This window comes from Bacillus rossius, chromosome 1 (genome assembly GCF_032445375.1).
Source record: "Bacillus rossius redtenbacheri isolate Brsri chromosome 1, Brsri_v3, whole genome shotgun sequence".
Lineage (NCBI taxonomy): Eukaryota > Metazoa > Arthropoda > Insecta > Phasmatodea > Bacillidae > Bacillus > Bacillus rossius.
Genome location: NC_086330.1, coordinates 316,108,269 through 316,127,511, shown reverse-complemented (window position 1 = coordinate 316,127,511; position 19,243 = coordinate 316,108,269). Strand labels below are relative to the sequence as shown.

The 19,243-nt window shown below is 40.0% G+C and overlaps 1 protein-coding gene across 34 annotated transcripts in view; it reads left to right on the top strand.

The window, feature by feature from the left end:
* LOC134527943 (dystonin) overlaps positions 1-19,243 on the top strand; it is a 667,118-nt gene that overhangs the window by 395,548 nt on the left and 252,327 nt on the right. Inside the window, exon 1 of one of the 34 annotated variants that reach the window (XM_063360997.1) lies at positions 6,913-7,413. The exons of the other annotated variants lie outside the window; for them this stretch is intronic. Coding sequence (XP_063217067.1) covers positions 7,072-7,413 — 342 coding nt within the window. The 5' untranslated portion in view covers positions 6,913-7,071. Of the gene's footprint in view, positions 1-6,912; positions 7,414-19,243 lie in introns of those variants that run through there. 34 annotated transcript variants of the gene reach the window in all.

The following is a 19,243-nucleotide window of genomic DNA, read 5'->3' as shown; positions in this document are numbered from 1 at the left end:
ATATCGGCGGGCGCAACTGAATTGGAGGAGTACGGCCACCGAAAAAAAAAAAAAAAAAAAAAGTGCGGTTAAAAGATGCCAACATCAAAAATTAAGTTTTAATAATAAGAAAACTACAGAAATTTCTTAAAGCGTATCAGATTGGAATGTACAGTATAGTGTACATTCCCACTGACATTCGTGGTTCAGAATTTATAAAATGTTGTGTTAACGGAGTGGCGCATTGAGTAAAATGGCAAAACATAATTTGGAATAATTCTTGACAACGTTGAATGATTTTGGTAGCTATGAAACAACTATGGCTGCGATGACTGTTCAAACGCGTGCACGTGTTGTTATTAGTAACAGAAACTAATTGTATGATGTCATACTTTGTGGCTATGCAGTTTATAATTTTTTTAACATAAGATGAAGCATTTTTACATAATGTTTTGGTTGTTTCGTTATTCAAAATAAATAATCTTAAACGTTATATGGTGAATATTCCCAGTAGCGAATGACCACAAAAAAAAATCAATTTTGCCAACATAGATCTGAAAAGTTAACGATTTACTATGTTAATTTGCTTATAAATAAAGCACATTTCCCGGATCTCCAAAGAAAATAAGAGTGTTTGTTATAGCATTGAGTTCCCACTCTTTATATTCCTTGCTTTGAGGTTAGATACACAAGTTAAGCCCGGGCTACATTCGCAATAGCAAGCAAACAGCACAGACGCACAGAAGTTCAACATACACTATTAGATATGAGCTGCCACATTGGCAAATAGCACGCGCACAGAAAAATAGCACAGGATCGGCGCACAGAAAGTTCATTAACTTTTAACTTTTAGGTTATTTTCTGTGCGCGACCATGATGGTAGCCAATCAGCAAACAGTTTAAGTACTACTCGAGTGGGCTTATAAAAGAACAATTGTCACGAAAGTATTGGTGCTCTTGACTTGAGTAGTTTGTTATTGTTTTCAAACACGCGATAACATAAAAATGGAAGGCACATTTGATAGCTTTTTGATAGCTGTAATAGAAAGTAAAAATATTTTGTATGACAGGGGATCCGCAGGATACAAAAATGAAGAAGCTAAATTAAATGCTTGGAAGTCTGTGTCTGAATGTGTTAAAGAAGCCGGATTTGAAATAAACAGTGATATATATTTTTGAATGCTCATTGTGTTTTGTACGTAAACTTTGAAATATTTAAAATATTTCTGGGTTTAACGAAAACCGTACCACAATAACAACACACGAATCTAAACAAACGTCACGTATGCCAACTTCAGTGACCAAAATTGTGAACGGGAGTTTTACATTTAAAAAACTTTTTTGAATGCTTCCGGTATTATTTTGTGTTGTGTTGTGCGTGAATGTAGCATCAAGCTCTGTGCTATCTCTGTGCGTGTGTGCTATCTGTGTGCTGTTTGCGTGCTATTGCGAATGTATCCCGGCCTTTATGCTCGTAAAAACGATGCGCAAGTATTTTGAATACAAATATATTTTCTTTTAATAACCGAAAGGTAAATATTATTTCCATGAAATATAATACAATTCTTTAAACACAGACAACATATAAGAGCTATTTTTTGTTTATTATTCCATCTGGCGTGATAAATATTATATTTTAAAAACTGTTTGTGGATTTTTAATATAAAATAAATATTTGTTTATGACATCAATTTAAGTTGTTCAAAAAATTCACTTTGGTATGAATTAAACCAAATTCATGTTATCCAGGGCACAAAATTAGAAACTACCAAAAAAGATTATTTACATTGCTGTTTTGTGTAAATCTGTGCACGGACTTAGTAAGTGACATATTTATAATTCCTCATTTTAGCAACCCATTTTAACACAAGAGAAAAATGATTTTATATTAAAAAATTATTATTTTAAACCATTAATTAGCAGGAAACATGTATGAATAATCTATTTAAATTTGCATTTGAACAGTGAATATTATTTTACAATAATAAATATTTTTATCATCGTATATTACTGATGAAAAGTTTGTATTTCCATCTAATCAGAAGTATTATGACACAGTTAATTAAATTGCTTTACAAGTTTTTATTCACATGAAAATCATTAAAAATTGGTTGGAAAGTTATATAAATATACAAAAACAAATCATTATACATACAATTTTATTATCTTAGTGGATTTAAATTAATGGTGTCCCAGTGACTACTGCGAAGAAAAAAGTCTTGCGAAAGGTTTCCTCGTAATTGAAATTCGTCAAAAAAAAACTATCTCTCATTTTTGGTGACATTTCTGACAAGTGGTACAATGAAATTTGAGACTGGCAAATGAATGTTGTGAAGCAATAAACAAAATATCACATTCGTGAACTACAAATGCATAATTGTTTTTATTTTATAATAAAAGTGTATCTAATAACCCGTGGCTTTGCTCACGTAATTTCCGGGTATTGCTGATATTCTACCATTTTAAGAAAATATGTATTAAATTTCAAATATTTTTGAAGAATTATACACAAAGAACTGTCAAGTATAGAACATATTTAATAAATAAAAATATTTTTACGACTTATTTTTAATTGGTTTAGCGTAAGTCTATTTTAACTTTTATTTAAAATTAAGTACCTACCTTATTTTCTATCTCCCGGTTTAGTGACTTTGAGAATATATTTTTCCTTGATGAAATCTTAACTCTTTTCCATCTGACGAAGAAGCCAATTAAAAAATAAACTAAGACTCGCGCACTTATTGTATGTTAAGAATGCCATCGTTTTAAATTACTGTAATTTTTTTAGTTATAGTCATGCTTAGTATAATAACATAATATGCCTTATTACGCATACATTTCAGTATTCATGAAACTAGTGCATTTTTATTTGAAATGTAGAGCAGTTACCAAATTTCTTATCTCGCATATTGATCTTTTGGTATGGCTAGTATTACTTAAACTAAATTTTTGAATTTTCACTGATGCACTGTTTTCCCTTTTCTATGTGATTTAGAAAATATAGCAATATACGTAAACCAATTAAACCAAAATCATCCTGAATTTTTATTACAGAAAAAAGTTAATTACAAAAATTTTTAATGTGCGTATTTTAATATTGAATTTATATATATCTTGCCAATACTGATTTAGTGGGTTATATAATTTTTTTTATTTTTAAAAATAATATCTACCCCTTTTACTACTTAATAGATAACGTTGAATAAGAGAAGGTTGTTTAAGGTATGTTGATTTTCCTTGCCAATATCTAAAAGTAAATTTGCACAAACGCGAAATATAGTTTAAATAAGTATTTTACTTTTAAAATAAAACCATATTTTGAACGTAACACTGACTATTGGCCCAATACAAAGTTTTAATAGCTAATTTTCACTTCACTCGGGTACAGAATCCCATCATTCAGTGATTTCCGTGGCTAGCTTCTTTTGGGATTTCATCATTCTCAAACGACGGTAAGGGAAGCTTCTCTTCAAGGTCGCCTAACGATGTTGATAAGACCTGCCGGGTAATTTGAATCGTTGGTCTGGGATTTTCGAGGGGGGGGGGGGGGTGAAGGATGATGTCACGACTGGGCTGGTTAACCTAGTTCTGCCAAATACCACCAGGGGCATATACAGCCGATACCCAGCGATGAAAGCGATCGCAGCGGCGGAGCTTGGAACTACAACAATTCTTCTAAGAAACCGGACAGAAAATTTAACCTGGGCTCGCGACTTCTATACATTATATATATTCAATGGTGGCACTAATGGAGAAGTAAACCTTCGCTCGAACACAAAAACAAATGAACGAACAGCTTTTTTTTTTTTTTTGATAAGATGTGTAATCGGAGACCCCTGGGGTGGTTGAAGAGTGTCAGGTCGGTCGCCAGACCAGATAGTAAAAGCTCAGGGGCTGAGGATAGAAAAGGCATATCTCCAAATTATTAAGTATAAATGTTGTCATGTAATAGTTAAAGACTTGATTACACCCAGGTTTATAAACCCATCATGATCATGAAGACACTGATCGGAAGGTAATGTGCAATACATTTCAATGGCGTTTTCAGTTTTTGCTAAATAATTATAAATATAAGCAAAATTTCAATGTATCTGGACAAATCAAAATATTGATAATATTATTTTCATCACAGAAATAATATATGATATGATAAATAAATTTGAAAAAAGCGGTTATGTTAAATGTATTGTATACTTTCAGTAGGCAAAATTTCTGGCCCCTACCTCTTATAGACTTTGAGAAAAACTGCCTTTTAAAATAACATTAATATAGATAGGAGCGAAAATTTGTGACACGGCCTCTTAAGTGCATTTAATGTGCGTAACATTCCGTGCCCCTGTTGAACGTTGGTTCAAAAAGAGATTTTGGACACAACGCCATCTTGTAAATCACCAAGAAAACAAAATGGAAACTTAAGCGTCCTTTAAGATTATCACAAACTGAGATAATTTAGTTAAATTAATTGGAACACGATAACTATTTATGTTTTTACCGGTACACATAATTAAAAATAATGAAATATCACCACATAGTGGAATCGTTAAACAATTCCTGTATTAAGAATACTTTAAAATCAGGCTGTAGAAAATCAAACACGCATTCCACTGCTCAATATTAACAGTGCCTGGGGTATTGTGATTTCATTTCTGTGACCATTTTAGTTCACGATTTATGTTGGCGTGTTTCGGTGTGCACATTTCGTTTAAATAACTATTTAACGCCGCAAATAACGGGGGAATTTCATTGTGGACATACTGTAGCAACCCTGATGTTAGGTTAGGAACATACTTTAATCCATAGCAGTAATTAGTTTCCACAAGAGCCGGTTAGCCTGTGCGGATAGCGCGCTTCCAGGACCGGCGACGAGGCTGAGGAGCGGTCAGCTGCGCCGCCCCAAGGACGTGTCATTGCGCGGCCATACCTGCGTCACAGCCGTCGCGCGGCGGCCTTATATAGCCGCGTCGACTCCACAGTCGGCGGCCGTCGTGGGCGCCTAGTTGAGGTTTCCATGTATCCTACCACGATCACTCGCCTCTCACAAAGGCGACTCAAGAGTTTTCTCAGGTGGGAAGTGTGGTGGATGTTGCTCCCACCAGTGCATTCCGTCGATATGTACTCACGCGCTCCATCATATTATAACCTACAGCCGTCTCTAATGACTTGGTGTTGGCTAGACGTAGGCTCCATACTGGGCGCACATGCGGTGTGCAGGGCGTCTTAAAAAAACCACGCGATTTGAAAACTCACTCAAGATATCCGTGTGGGGTCTATTTACGAAAAAAACATTTAAGAATACGCTGAGGCGGACGAGTAGTCCTGTTTCATTACTTGGTTTTTAAGGAGAATGAAATTGGCAAAAATGCGTGTTTTCAGAATAATATTTAGGAATGAAACTCCCGGTATCGATTATTGAAAGCACTTAAAGGAACTGTTACACTCTTATACTCATTTCTTCCCGATATAAATTCATGGTTACCGCTCAGATATCATAGTTGTCCTATGCACGACGGAAGACTGCGCGCCGGTCCACAGCTGTATGCTCAGAAGCGACACCGCACTAGAATAACTAGCGAGCTTCGCACTTATCGTCCCTTCATTACTAACACGTTTGCACCTCTTGACTAGGCGGGTCCAATAAGCCCAAATTCAATCATTCGTAGTTCTTTGTTTGCCTCAGTTTCGATCCAATGTGTTTCATATTTCGTTAATATTTTTTTTTAATATGTGCTGTCTAGAAATACTATATATTTCATATTTTCAAAAATGTGTGCCTTGATTACTACCATTTGTAAAGAATGTGAAATAGACCTGAAAGCTTGGCTTGAACCCACCCTGATATAAGGGCAAGGAGGTGCCTGTTAATTTATAAATACTTATTTTTAGAATGCTGGACGTTTAATTACTGCTATGCAGAAAACACTAACCTGGAGTAATAATAAATTGCACTGTCAGCAGGCCTTAGGTTCTCCGGCGCCTATACTGTAAACATACGCGTGTGGCTTTGTTCACATCATCTGAACCTCTCGGTTCTGCCGGCAGATCGCCGGCCAATGTTTGATCGCGTGTGCTGAACACTACAATCTGTCCAAATGCATCGTTATTCTCCGGTGGCGAGTGAGTCGAGGCTGCTGCTGGAATTCGTGTTGGTGCATCGCGCCAGTTGCGGCGAATACCACAGACTCTGTGGGGCAGCAGGATGGCCATTGATGTTTTGACGTGGGCTTAGTGCAGAGCATCGCGAGCTAGACTTCTAGGAGTAGTGACCGCGACGGCCAGAGGAAGTCTAGGGAGTAGTAATGTATCAATGCTGGACGTCGATAACCTGCTGCTATTACCTAGTACCTACCTATTACTAGTTCTCGATCAGAATATTTATTTGCACTTGAAGTTGTACCAGTTGATGCTTGTAGTTGTAGCTTCCGTATCAGCTTATAGACATGCGTTTCAGACGCTGCAACGTGTAGGTCGGCGACTGTGATAGCCGTAACTAGAATTTACCTTTATTTTTGGGAAGGGATAGTTTTCAATCATAGTAAATATTTTGGCGGTGCCTTTTAAAACACACATCAACAGTAACGAGGTCAGCTAGCTATTTGTATGTATCGACTTAATGTATGCATGCATGTGTGTTTATATATAATATATGTATATAATGGTTTTCTTGGAGGGGTTTGTCATCTTTCCTTTAATTTACTTTCTACAGCTGATCACTGTTTTGGACGGTGGTTTCTCTCGGGGGACGGGCTGGTGGCCCGGGTACATGTTTTCGGGCCGGCTGATAAACTAACACGCGCGGCGGCGAGTGTTTTCACCGCGGCTCGTAGAGGAGAAGGTGCGCGGCTTCCTTTCGACCTTGGGTGGGCGGTCCCTCCCGCCGTCGTTGTGCCTCCCCTCCCGCCGCAGGCCTGACCATAGTTTGCCCGTCGCCGTCAGTTGGGAGCGGCGCGGCGGTGCGGTTGCATTGGTTTGGGCGATGACGCTGGTTCGCTATTAATACTGCACCCTCGTGCGCGTGCGGCGGGCCAAGAGGAGGCGAGAGGCAAGAGGACATGGTGGCTGCTCGCTGAAGACGGCGGAGACGGCGGAGACGGCATGTCGCTGTACCGGTTCGTGAAGGGCGGCGAGGAGGCGGGGGCCTCGCGCCTGTTCGTGCAGGGCACGCGCGAGGGCGGCGACCGCGACGACGTGCAGGACCTGGTGGAGGTGCGCACGCGGCGCCGCCTCGACGCCGACACGCACGGCTCCACGCTGGAGACGCGCACCGTGAGCCGGCGTCCCGGCGCCTCGCGCAGCGTCACGACGCGCCTGCTGCGCCGCACCACGACGCTCACCCGCGCCGAGGAGCTGAGCGCCGCCGACAGCCTGGTGCGGCGCGGCGAGCCCGGGTTGCTGGTGCAGCGCACGGCGCGTGCCGCGCCGCTCTGTTCCCGCAAGGTACACCCGCCATCCGCCAGCCGGGTTGACCACGTTTACAGTCGAGATCTGTATTACTTATTTACTTGGGGGAGGAGGGGGGGGGGGGCGTTTAATTTCAATTTATGCCGCGGGCAAAGGACAGCCTAGATACGTTCCTAGTCTTGTTTATTACAAAACACAGTATTTCAGACTCTGGACATACCAACTGTGTAGTATTCGTTAGTATTTGTCGAAAACAAATATGCAATAGAACACGAGATGCCAGTAGTGTATTAAGTAGTGTAACGTTGGTAATCACACACGAGCGCACGGTGTCTGCAGATGGTGGGGTAAGACCGGGTGGAGGTAGTTCCTCCTGGGCGGCGTAAAGCCCGGACGAGAGCGAGTGCCCTCCCGCTGTGGCGTGCACTTGCTTTGTTCCGCGCCGGCGGGTAACCATGCCGCCTGCTTTCACATGCACGCCCCACCCCCCGCGGCGCCAGCCACAACTCCGGCCTGTCACACGGTGGAAGACATTGCACTAGTTACAAATATTCCGATTGCCAAACCTTTCTGTTACTGTTATAGTACAAACTAATGGAAGCAAGAACGTCCAGTCCAATGCTTCAAATTTCACTTTTAAAATGAAATAAAAAAGTCTCTAGGCAAATATATGCATAATTGGACAATTTATGTAGTAAATATTGCAATGATGCACTTTTTTTTGGGGGGGGGGGGGGGAATTCTTTATTTTCACAATAGTGGATACAGGAATTTTTTCGGTTTGGGTTGGGGGGGGGGGGATGTAGAAAACAAAAACTCTGAACACGTGTATTAAAAAAATTACATTGCTATCGACAGTAATACACTGACATTAGTAACCGTAGGCGACGTGGCTTCTCACACAGTTGAAGTTACAGTTGTAACAGCTCAACTTGCATCCCCAAAATAACTTTATGCATTCACTGATACTTTTGCCCGCACTCTGACCTCTGTTAGCTCAAAGTTGCTCGGGTTGAAGCCCCCGTCTTTCTACTGACCGCAGTTAACGATGAAGTTACATTTATTTAAAAAAAAAAAAAAAGGGGGGGGGGGGGAGAATAGTTTCACGCTTCATGAAAGTCTGTTTCCGTCTCTGGCGTTGCTCTGGCTAGCGAACCACCGCACAATACACCTGTGTTCATTCTCTTCTCTCTCAACCCCCCCCCCCTTTTTTTTTTTTTCGTCTTCAGTGACCTCTGTGGGGACGAGATGGGTCCGCCTAGTCAGGGGTGTATGTGCATTAGTGAGGGGGAGGCGGTAATAAGTGCGACGATCGCTGGTTCTGCTAGAACGGTATCGCCTCTAAGCGCTAGGCTGTGAAGTGGCGCCCAGTATTCTCATCGTGCATAGGACAACTGTGAGATTTGAATGGTTACCATAACATTGTATGGCGGAAAAAATGAATATAAAGGTGTAATGCAAGTCCCTTGAGTGCTTTTAAGAATCTGAACCGGGAGTTATGTCTAAAAATTATTCTGATATCACACGGTTTAGCCATTTTCACTCTACTAAAAGTACAGTTTAAAAGCTAAATACGGAAACAACTACTCATCCCCCCCTCAGTGTATGATTAAGGGGCCCGCCTACCCGGGTATACACACGGTGTACAGAACTTCAGAAGAAATCGCGTGATTCGAAAACCACTCGAGATACTGGCGTTTATTTTTTCCTTCTGACGCCACGGCTCTGTACCTGTAGCGACGACGCTTATCGTTTTATGGCGTCATAATGTAGGTAGAGTGGGTTTGCATGTCACACACTTGTGGCGCTCTGAACAACACATCATACAGCATCCAGCATGCAGGATAGCAAGTCTCCACTCAATTCCTCTTCTCCCTTGTTTATGTGCTTCCAACATCCCAAACTCAGCAGAATATTTAACTGTAAAGTGAAGGGAATTCATTCATTGCTCACTTGTTCTTTCTTCTCAAGAAATATGTAACGCGTGTTGAGGAACTGTGTGTATGGTTTTTGTAAAAAAAAATATATATATATATATATATATATTTTTTTCTTGGTAAACATGAAGTGTAGCCCTAAAAGGTACGTCGATAAAAAAAATTAAAAAAAAAAATTGTCTCTGCATTGCAGTTTCAGGTCTGATAAACGCTACTGAAGACGGCATGTCGAAAACTTTGCCAAAAGCTAATTTACTCCCTCGTGTAGAGTTCACAGAATTGGCAATTAAAGCTAGCGTGCCGAAAGCCAGTTACCCATTTAAAGGGTACTAATTATAAATTTCATAAGTAAGTACGAAATAGTCCCTCGAATAACCGTTTCGGTTTTTGGTTGGTAGATAAATATCTGCAGTATTTTTTTTTCTTTTTCACTATCCCACCCGGGTACTATATTTTATAATGCGGTAATTTCTGCACTTATTAGTTTTGGCCACAATGCTGTTCCTACGTTTGAATTTAGAAGTAAATTTTTATCATTTCAAGCTATGTCGTGGCAGACTGATGTCATCGGAACGGTACAGAGAATAATACATTTAGGGAATGTAATAATTATTGCAGTGCATGTTGCATGAAAATCAATACTTTTTAGAGAATGTTACGTGGAATTTTTAAAATCGATCTAAGTGAAGTGGACGTATGTGATCTTTTGGACTATTTACTTTAAACATAATCCTTGCTTGTTAGTCTTAAACAAAACTTAATAATTTATGCGATCGTATACATTTTGAAGCCAACGGGATTTTGAAAGAAGTAGTGAATCACCCTAATTGGTGTAGGTTATCTATATATTCATATAATTTTGAATCATTATTGTTAAAATTATTTTTGTCTGTAATGTTTACGGTTAACGTCTTACTAGTAGTTTATTCAATTAGTGATAGATAAAAATTTTTTTCCAGATAGTTGTCAATGATTTACAGTTTTTTTTTGCTGTATTTGGGCCAAAATTTTCTTCATAACCAGTTCCGTAAATGATTAGAAGCTGGCTGTTATTTGATAGAGTAGTGCATGTTAACGAAGAAAGTTTTACCGAAACAATGTGAGAAATAACTCAAGTTCATACAATTTTGTTACAACGCTGGTGCATAAGTACGTCTAGCTAAGTGTTGTCGCGAACTTCTGTTGAGGTTCCCCTCGAAAACAAAATTTGAACCCTGGAAACATTGTAGCATTATTGATTACAATACATTATCTGTATAATTTTTACCACGCATGTCAGTAATGTTTTCCCAGAGCTTACAATGCAGACAATATTTTCCGTGCTAATATTAGCCTGCAGCTTCCATGACCATTCGTATAGTTAGTCTCACGCCTAGATTGCAGTACAGAATAAATGTCAACCACTTTGCCAGATTGATATATCGCAACTATATAGTTTAGTATTAAAAATATTTTGTACACCGTATTTAACTATAAAACGTTTTAATATATTTTTAAATTCTATTGATTGTGGATTTTCTCAAGACTACAAATTAGGTTCTAGGGACAGTATTATCAAAGTTGTAGTCAATCTGATTAAAAATAAAAATTAATTTTTTTCACACGAAAAAAACTATTGTAGCACTCGGTCACTATTAATAACAAGGCAGTCCATGAAAGCATTGCCATGCTCAGGATCAACATCTTTTTAAATATTCAATGATACAAAATTTTTCGACAAAGATGGCTTACTTAGAAACAAAATATCAGATGATGCTTTTAATGAAATACTACAGGAAAATTATTTACAAAATTCTCATTCAAAATTTAATTTTAGAAAATACGTTTCATATACATTTCAAAAATTTTCCATTTAAATACAAAGTTGTGTCTAAAACTTGTCTACTCTATGGTTTATATCTGGTAAAAGAACACACCGAAACAAGGACGGCGCTAATGGCAGAAATCTCGCATAAGAAAGAGAGAGAGAGTAAATGCCCATTTAAATGCACACTGCAATCTAATGATGAGACACTGTTTAGGCAAGGTCTGGGTAAAGTGTTGGGTAGTTTATCTCGTTGGCAGATGTTGCAAACTGTCTCACCATCTCTTGGTAGCTGTTGCTGCCAGGTGGTTATTTTGCTGTCTGCTTTACCGAGAGGTTGAAGCGGCGGGTAACGAAGTACGCAGCAGATACATAGCGATGCTCAAGATGCATTTAGTGGTGCATCGATTTTTTAGTCAGTAATTTTTCTTTTTCTTAGTATGGATAATATAGTTAAAATGCAGCACGTAGCATAAATAATAGCACTCGCACACCGGCTTACTTTTGTGTTGAATTTCCTGAAAACTTAGTGTTTTTTTGTGTAAATATTGTAAAAAAAAGAAGAAATTATTAATAATGGCTCCATAAACACTTTTCAATAACAATTGGTATTATAAACCCATAATGGTTCGACACGCGCCCAGGCATTGACATTAGCAGAAAATGTGTTTAAAATTATTCTTGAGGCTCGTATATCTGCAACTTGATAAAAAAACGTGATAGAACTAAAGCTCGTATCACGCAATTAATTGAGGTCTAGAGTGATTTGAGAACAGGAACTAAATTTTGTTTTGTTATCACAAAAAGCTATTTATCTAAAATTAATTGTGACAATCACTTAAGTATATTATTGTACAATGACGTAGTGGAACCTAACTTATCCTCGGCATATAATGCGTGAGAATAGATGCACGTTCTGCGTCTATGGCCACATAATTTTGCATTGACTGCATGCATCATTTTCATTTGCATGTGTATCACTTAATAATCCACAAAAGCGGGTGGTGTAAATATTTTATACCCATTTTATAAACAACAAATTTTTTTTTGTCTTACACCGCTTGGCGAAGGGGAAGGGTAAGTAATAAGTTCGTGAGTTTTGTTCCATTAAGTCTTAAGTATGCTATGAATTTACTTATACGGAAAATATAGATTAATCTACTCTGCTTTGAAAAATTAAATACAAGTGTTTCACAGATTTTTTAAAACTTCGTGCCTAATAAGGTGAAAATATGTAAGATTTTTTTTTTTTTTTTTAGATTATGAAATCGGCTAAATACAGTGAAACAGGAAATGTTGATGTTGGCATTATCTCGATAAATAAAACAGTTGACGCATGTGTTAACGTTTTTCAACAATCGCACCCTATGTAGTGAAAGGAGGTACGTGATTTCATTAAGGTTAAATGTATCTTCGAATACACCAAAACAGGAAGTATGAACTGACAAACGTAATCTACATTATAAATTAACTTACATACGTTACCACTTTCGAAATTGCTACCTGGAATGGTTCTATAATGAATTAATCATTATGTTTACTTAATATGTTATTGCGTGCATTGCTTTACTTAAATATGTGTTTTTGGAATATATCACATACTGTCCATACAATTTTTCAACACACACGCTGTAAATCCTCGGAATTTGAGTTAGTAGAAAGTAAAAGCAAACACACATGCTCCACGTAAGAACGTATTGTCATATTATTACGCCTTGTTGACTGAAGGAAATGTTTTGAAATAGCATTCATGCGACCTCTTTTAAACTGTCGTCGTGATGTCCAGATATCGGTTTAGTAGCATCGTTGGGTTCTTCTGTTATTGCCATGTTGCCCAAGGTGGTGGTTGTATTTACGGTTATTATAGTGGATGTTCCGTGGATATTTCGTCGTCAGTCCATTGTGTTAGTCTGTACTGTGATATTGTTATTATTAATTTCACGGAATTCTCTGTGCTCTCTATACTCTGCATTTAACATTTTGACATCGGCAGATTTTGGCTTTTTGAAGTGAAAACTTCTTTATTCTTTAGCCTTGTTGAACGATTTTTGGTAGGGGCAAAACTTATGGGTTCACGTCACCGTCATGCTAGTGACGCGTTGCGTCAGAATGACGAATCGCAGCGGCCTGTGGACATGTATACACATATATACACTAATACATTGTATATACTCGACTGTATCATGTGCGTGTTGGACTCTTTTTGGATGGGTAAAATCTTGTGAGTTCGCATCACCGACATGCTGTAGTAGCAGTAAGTGAAGTTAATTTGACCATGTGAATACATGACCTAGGTCTGACATCAGTGGTAAGTCATAGCTAGCTAATGAATTTTTACGTAATTTTTACATACCACTTTCATCTGTTGTGACTAAAAAAATGATGTAAGGATATATATCATGCTGACATCGTACTGATATAATACCAAAATCATTTTCTTACGTACATTTGACTATAAATGTCATATTACACATTTAAAAACAAAGTTTTAAGTTTTCGCTTTTGTTGACAGTCCCCATGAGTGGCTAATTTTTTTCTGTGTTTTTTTTTGTGTACATTTATTTTGTGCGTAGTTATGTTTTCTGTATGAACAGTATTAAACAGCAATGATGTATGTCCAAAAAACAGTTTTAAATCGGTATTCCCACATTGGTGGACTCATTGAAAGAACGGATTGTCACCTCTGGTGTCGGACTCCAAGAGAGAGGAGCGAAGCCACTGAACTATAAACCGCCGCTGGCATTCCGTCGAGCTGCTGCTGCTCATCCAAGAAGTGCCGGGCGCGGAGAGCCAGCACGAGTCGCGGCCGAGCCGAGCTCGTAGTGCACGAAGCGAGGAAGATGAGAGTCGCAACTCAAATGCCGTAACTAACGCTCTTATTTTCTTCGCAAATTCGAGAGCTGCGCGAGATTAAGAGGCAACCTAACAACCTGAAAGTCGTTAACGTTTCGAAAGTTATGTTGGCAACATTGATTTTTTTTTTGGTCGATCGTTACTGAGAATATTAAGTGTTATGTTTACGATTATTTATTTTCCAATACGGAACTACCAAATCACTATGTTAAAATGTTTCATCTTTTGTTTCAAAAATCAATGACTGCATAGCCGCAAAGTCTTGAGTGCTGAAAACCATAACCTCAGTTTTTATTGCAAAAAATATACGACCACAAGCAAAGCATACAAATGATTTTGTTTTGCTGCCATGCTTTATTTCATTGCTACCATAATAATTTAACATAAAAAAATTAATTTGGCATTATAATTAATATGCCACTCCATTAATTCATTATTAATCATTACATTAATTCTGAACTAAGAATGTTCATTAATATTCTTTTTTATTGATGTTATTATATGTTTAAGAAATTTCTAGTTTACCTCATATTATATATTAATTTTTGATGTTGGCATTTCACACAGTTTTTTTAGTTGCCATATTGGCGTAGTGGCTGCAGCCTGGTAGGTAGAGTAACCGACCCCGAGACTCGCGCACAAAAAATCCAAATTCGTGTATCTCATTTTTTTTTGCTATAGTAAAAGTAAAGTTAAAAAAAAATACATAAAATCGTTGTGAATGTAATAAAATGTTCGCGAACAGTTCTTTATTCTATTTTTACGTGATGGAAGGTTTTTGCGCGTCTATGTGAACACACATAAGTTGAAAGGTTTATTGAGTTAGGTAAAGTGGTAAAGTGAAGTATTTCTCCATTTGATTAACCAGCAAGTTCTTACTTTTGATATTACTTGCGTGACTCTGCACGCGGGCCAGAAAGTTGGTTCTGTGGCAGGGGCGCCAACTTCGTCATACTGAGAGACGACTACGGCAGAGCCGCGTGAGTGCTGCCTTTTCATCAGTCTTAACAGCTGCGTTTGCTTTGTGTCATTTTGATTTATTGGTGCTAATCAGGTATGGTCTACAGACTGGGCGGTCCTCTTTGGTTAGATATGGTTAATTATACAGTTATCAATTAAAGCGAAAAAGTATTTATTATTAGCACAAGTAAAAATACATACGTAAATGGAAGTGAGATAAAAACAGTCGTAAACGAGCAGAGTATCGTATATTTCAGGACTGCATTACGCTTATTGTTAAATCGTAATTATTTGAGCCGTTGTGGCGTTCTTTGTGAAGGGGGGGGGGGGAGGGGGTCAGCGCATCTCACAACTCTCGAGTCGTAGGTTTGAGTGCTTGAGGCTTTCTGCCCTGCACCTTGCGTCTCGAACAGAAAATAAAAATTAATATAAATTCAGCCATCGTACAGTATTTGAAACCGGGCGGGCCGTTCGACGTGTGGAGGGTCGAAGGCTGCGTGCCTCTGCACCGCAGAGGAAGCAGCGATGACGCGCGCGCGTTCACCGCGGTGACTATCGCTCCTCCGTGCTCGCGCGACTTGGCAACGTCGCGCCGAGGACTCCTCTGCCGTATCTCTTGTCACCTCGCAATGCATGATGTAGCGACCTGTCTGTGACTACCGGAGCCTGCACGGAGCACGATTTATACGCCTTTTCCTTCGTGTAGAGGTCCCGCGGGTGCTACTTGAGAACGGTCAAATCCGAGACACGTTGCATGGCAAGAGGTTTCACGTAAACGAATCGACAGGCTCTGTATGCTCGGTTTGGCGACTTTTGAATTATGTGTTTTGAACAACTGTAGCAGATTTCAACCAGTATTTGCATTTCCCACCTAGCAACTAGAAACATTTCGGAACTAAGTATTTGTAAATGTTCAAGGGCATCGTCATTGTCGATATCCTGAGCGCAGTGTAGTTGAAGGGCTCGCCTCCTTGTGACTCAGGTAGCGCGCAGACCTCTACGAATATGAGCGTTACTGCAAAAACACTGCCTTCTGTTCTCGGGCGTAGCTCCGAATGGCACTGAAAAACACCACACGTGCTCGCTTAAGTGTATTTGAGTGAGCATTGAAATGAATTAAAATTAGTTTTTTTTAAAATAGTTTCTTAGACCATAAATCACATTTTAAAAATAAAGTACGAAGGAAAAAAAGTTTGTCTGCAATGATATTCTAGTGTCCCAACATAAATAGGAACAGTTGCACGCAAGTGTGTGTTGCATATAGAGGCGTCCGGGGGCTCGATGGGCAGGGCTGGTGTCGTCCTTATCGCACACTGACCCTCAGGCGCGCAAATAGCTCCAGGTCGGCGGCTGCCGGGACTGCAGCGATCCGAGTGTATTTACGAGCGCGCTGTCTCGTTTATAACTGTATAAATACACACACATGCATACGTATGAGGGAATTGGAATTTTTTCAGTCGCCGTGTAACAACTACTTTCGTTTCAAAGTTCGTTAAATGGAAATACGTCGTCCCAGAAAGGTCTTAATCGACCATTTTTATTCATTTTTAAATCTTGCCTTATGCGGCTAACGTTAAATTGTTTCAAAATTGTTTCATGCACATGTTCTATTTTTCCAAGTAGGAGTACGATTGGACTTATTGTTTTTATAAAAAATATTTGAATTTAAAAAAATTCTTAAAAAAGTCAAGACGTTCATCTAAATACTCTTACTAGTGGGTAAAATAGGTCCAGAAAAGATGGCCCAATTTATCAACCTGAGTTGATTTATTTATTAATATTTACACTACTAATTAAATTATAACAATTTAACTGTCTGTCCACAAGTTAAACACTCTTTCATTAAGTCCACAATTTACTCTCCCCACTGGAGCTTGGCTCGACAGTCGCTCTCTCTACAGTTCGACTCTAACCACGCACCTCTGTCTCGACATACTGCCTCGCACTACTCTCTCTCCGTCGCACATGCAACACACGGATGCTTAGGTCCCCGATGCATCAGTCTTTGCACACGAAGCCCTTCGCTCGTCGCCCACTTTCGCTCACCAAAGGTGTCACTTGCCCACTTCACTGCCTCGCCACCAGCCTCTGTCGCAAGTCTGCTTCCTCCTTAAATACCTACCAAGTACCGACCTGGGAAGGTCTCGTAGCCTTCCGGAGTGTCGTGTCATCTGAATCCCCGACTTAACATTCGAATCTCGAGAACAGTGGCGTCCTAGTTACGCCACTTCCACACAGATAGGGTTCCGGGAACGTGCCGAACCCTCGAGAGACTGTGTGAGAGGCGCTGTTCCTAATCGGATTACCACAGAGGGTTGGGCGCTACCTGTCCGGTAGATGTGTTATAACAACTGTAAATCGAGTTTTAACAAGTTTGTACGTATAAATATCTCAGAACAGTTATTTAGTTCGAGGCTTGCCATTGTTAACTACAAGTAAAGACAATTTGTCAATTTTAACACTCATAATTAATTATGTTTTATAAAAAAAAATTATACCGTTGGTCGAGCGTTCGTCTTCTGCCCGACGTGAGTGCGTAGGCGTGGCTGGGGTGACGTCACGCGCTTCTCTGATTGGCTGACGCGTCGCAGTCTCTCGCTCCACGTGCACTTCCGAAATACGCCTCCGGGAGGTAGGGCCTCCCCCGGACCCCCCCGATGGCCGGCTCTACGGGCCGTCTGGCCTGCTCTGTTGCCTCGCCTCTAGTATCCTCGTATCAATACTGTAGCTGCTTCCTACCAATGTTGTTACGGTCCTGATTAGTATAATAGTACAACAACCCAATTTTCTCCTCGTAACAATATTGTAGCTGCTTCTTACCAATGATGTTACGGTCCTGATTGGTATAATAATACAGCAACCCAATTTTTATTGGCCTAGTCACAAACAGGAAGTTCTGCCCTCGTGCCAGTCGAGGAGTATACAATGTGCAGTAGTCTATGAAGCAGTCGGAATGTTCCGCTAGCCACAACTGCCTTTAGACTGTTTACACTCGCAAATGTAGCAAGAAGTGCACTGAGCATGGCCCAGTGCCGCTGTGCTGATTTCTCTCCGTCTGTCGACTCAGGGAAAGCCTTTCTCCTCTCTCCCGGGGGACCCGCTTCCCACGTTCCTTCCCACCATTCAAACATGATGCAGCACGAGGGGTTCTGGGCTCGGATACCGGCCCAACGTTGCGCTTGTGTAGGTAGGGTTCAGCGACATCCTGGTCGGAATACAGTGTTCTTGCCCCGTTCACCTTTGATTGGATACTTCTTGATCGGGGGTTTCTCAGTGGTACTGATGAACAGTGAGCCAATAGCAGAAGCAGCCAAAATGTATACATGTTTGAATTTTAACACAGAGTATCCAGAAATGAATAATCAGCGTCCCGGTTCGACCCAATCATACCAATACTCTGCCTAGGTGTCAGCAGGTGACCCGCCTACCTGGCTCGCCGATATGCGTGCATATCTTCAGAATACGTGCGAATTGAAAACGAATCGATATATGTCTCAGTGGAGTCTGATTATGAAAATAATGCAAATCAGTTTTTTTTGTGGTCGGAATGTTTTATTTGCGTTCGCATGTATTTTTTGGATGGTAAAATAATATTTAGGTAGGCGTATAAAAATCTCGGTATCAAAATATAGTGTGGCTTTCACACATGTTGGAAGTGAAACTTCAGTAGTCGAAAATCCTCTTGAACTATAAAAGATGGAATGCAGATCATTGTTTATTCGAATGGATTTTTCATTGAAGAATCGCCCTGAAGAGCTTCAGTTACTCTTATCACTGGCCAATAACAGCATTACAAAATACTTATAACCCAGTCATATGCTATCCGCTCGGAACATATGTAGAATGTGCAGTTGCCAGTGAGCAATATGCCCATACTTATCTAGTTGTGTGAGCCATTGAAAAGGCCAGAGCTACTTGTATACAGGCATAGAGTACCTATAAGGTGGATAGTGAAATAGTGATGTATAGACATTAGTGAGATAGATACTCTCGGGTGTCCAGAAATAGTCCTTAGCCAATAGTGACGAGAAAATGATAAGAATCAACATGGCGAGTGAGACTGCTCTTTAATCACAGTAAGAGCTGGTTTCACGCCCGCGCAGAGTTGTGCCGCGGGGTTGGAAGGGGGAGGCGAAGTGAACGCCCTCCCGCAGTGACTTGGCAGTGACTGATGTCTCGCCTGCAGACCCGCGCACAGCTGCGGCTAATTGCACGGCACTGCTGGAGTGCACAGTTTTATCGCCACGTGCGCGGCGAGCCGTGTCTGCTGGAGTGTCTTCAGCTGCAGTCCTCGCGTGGCTTCCGCCTCCAG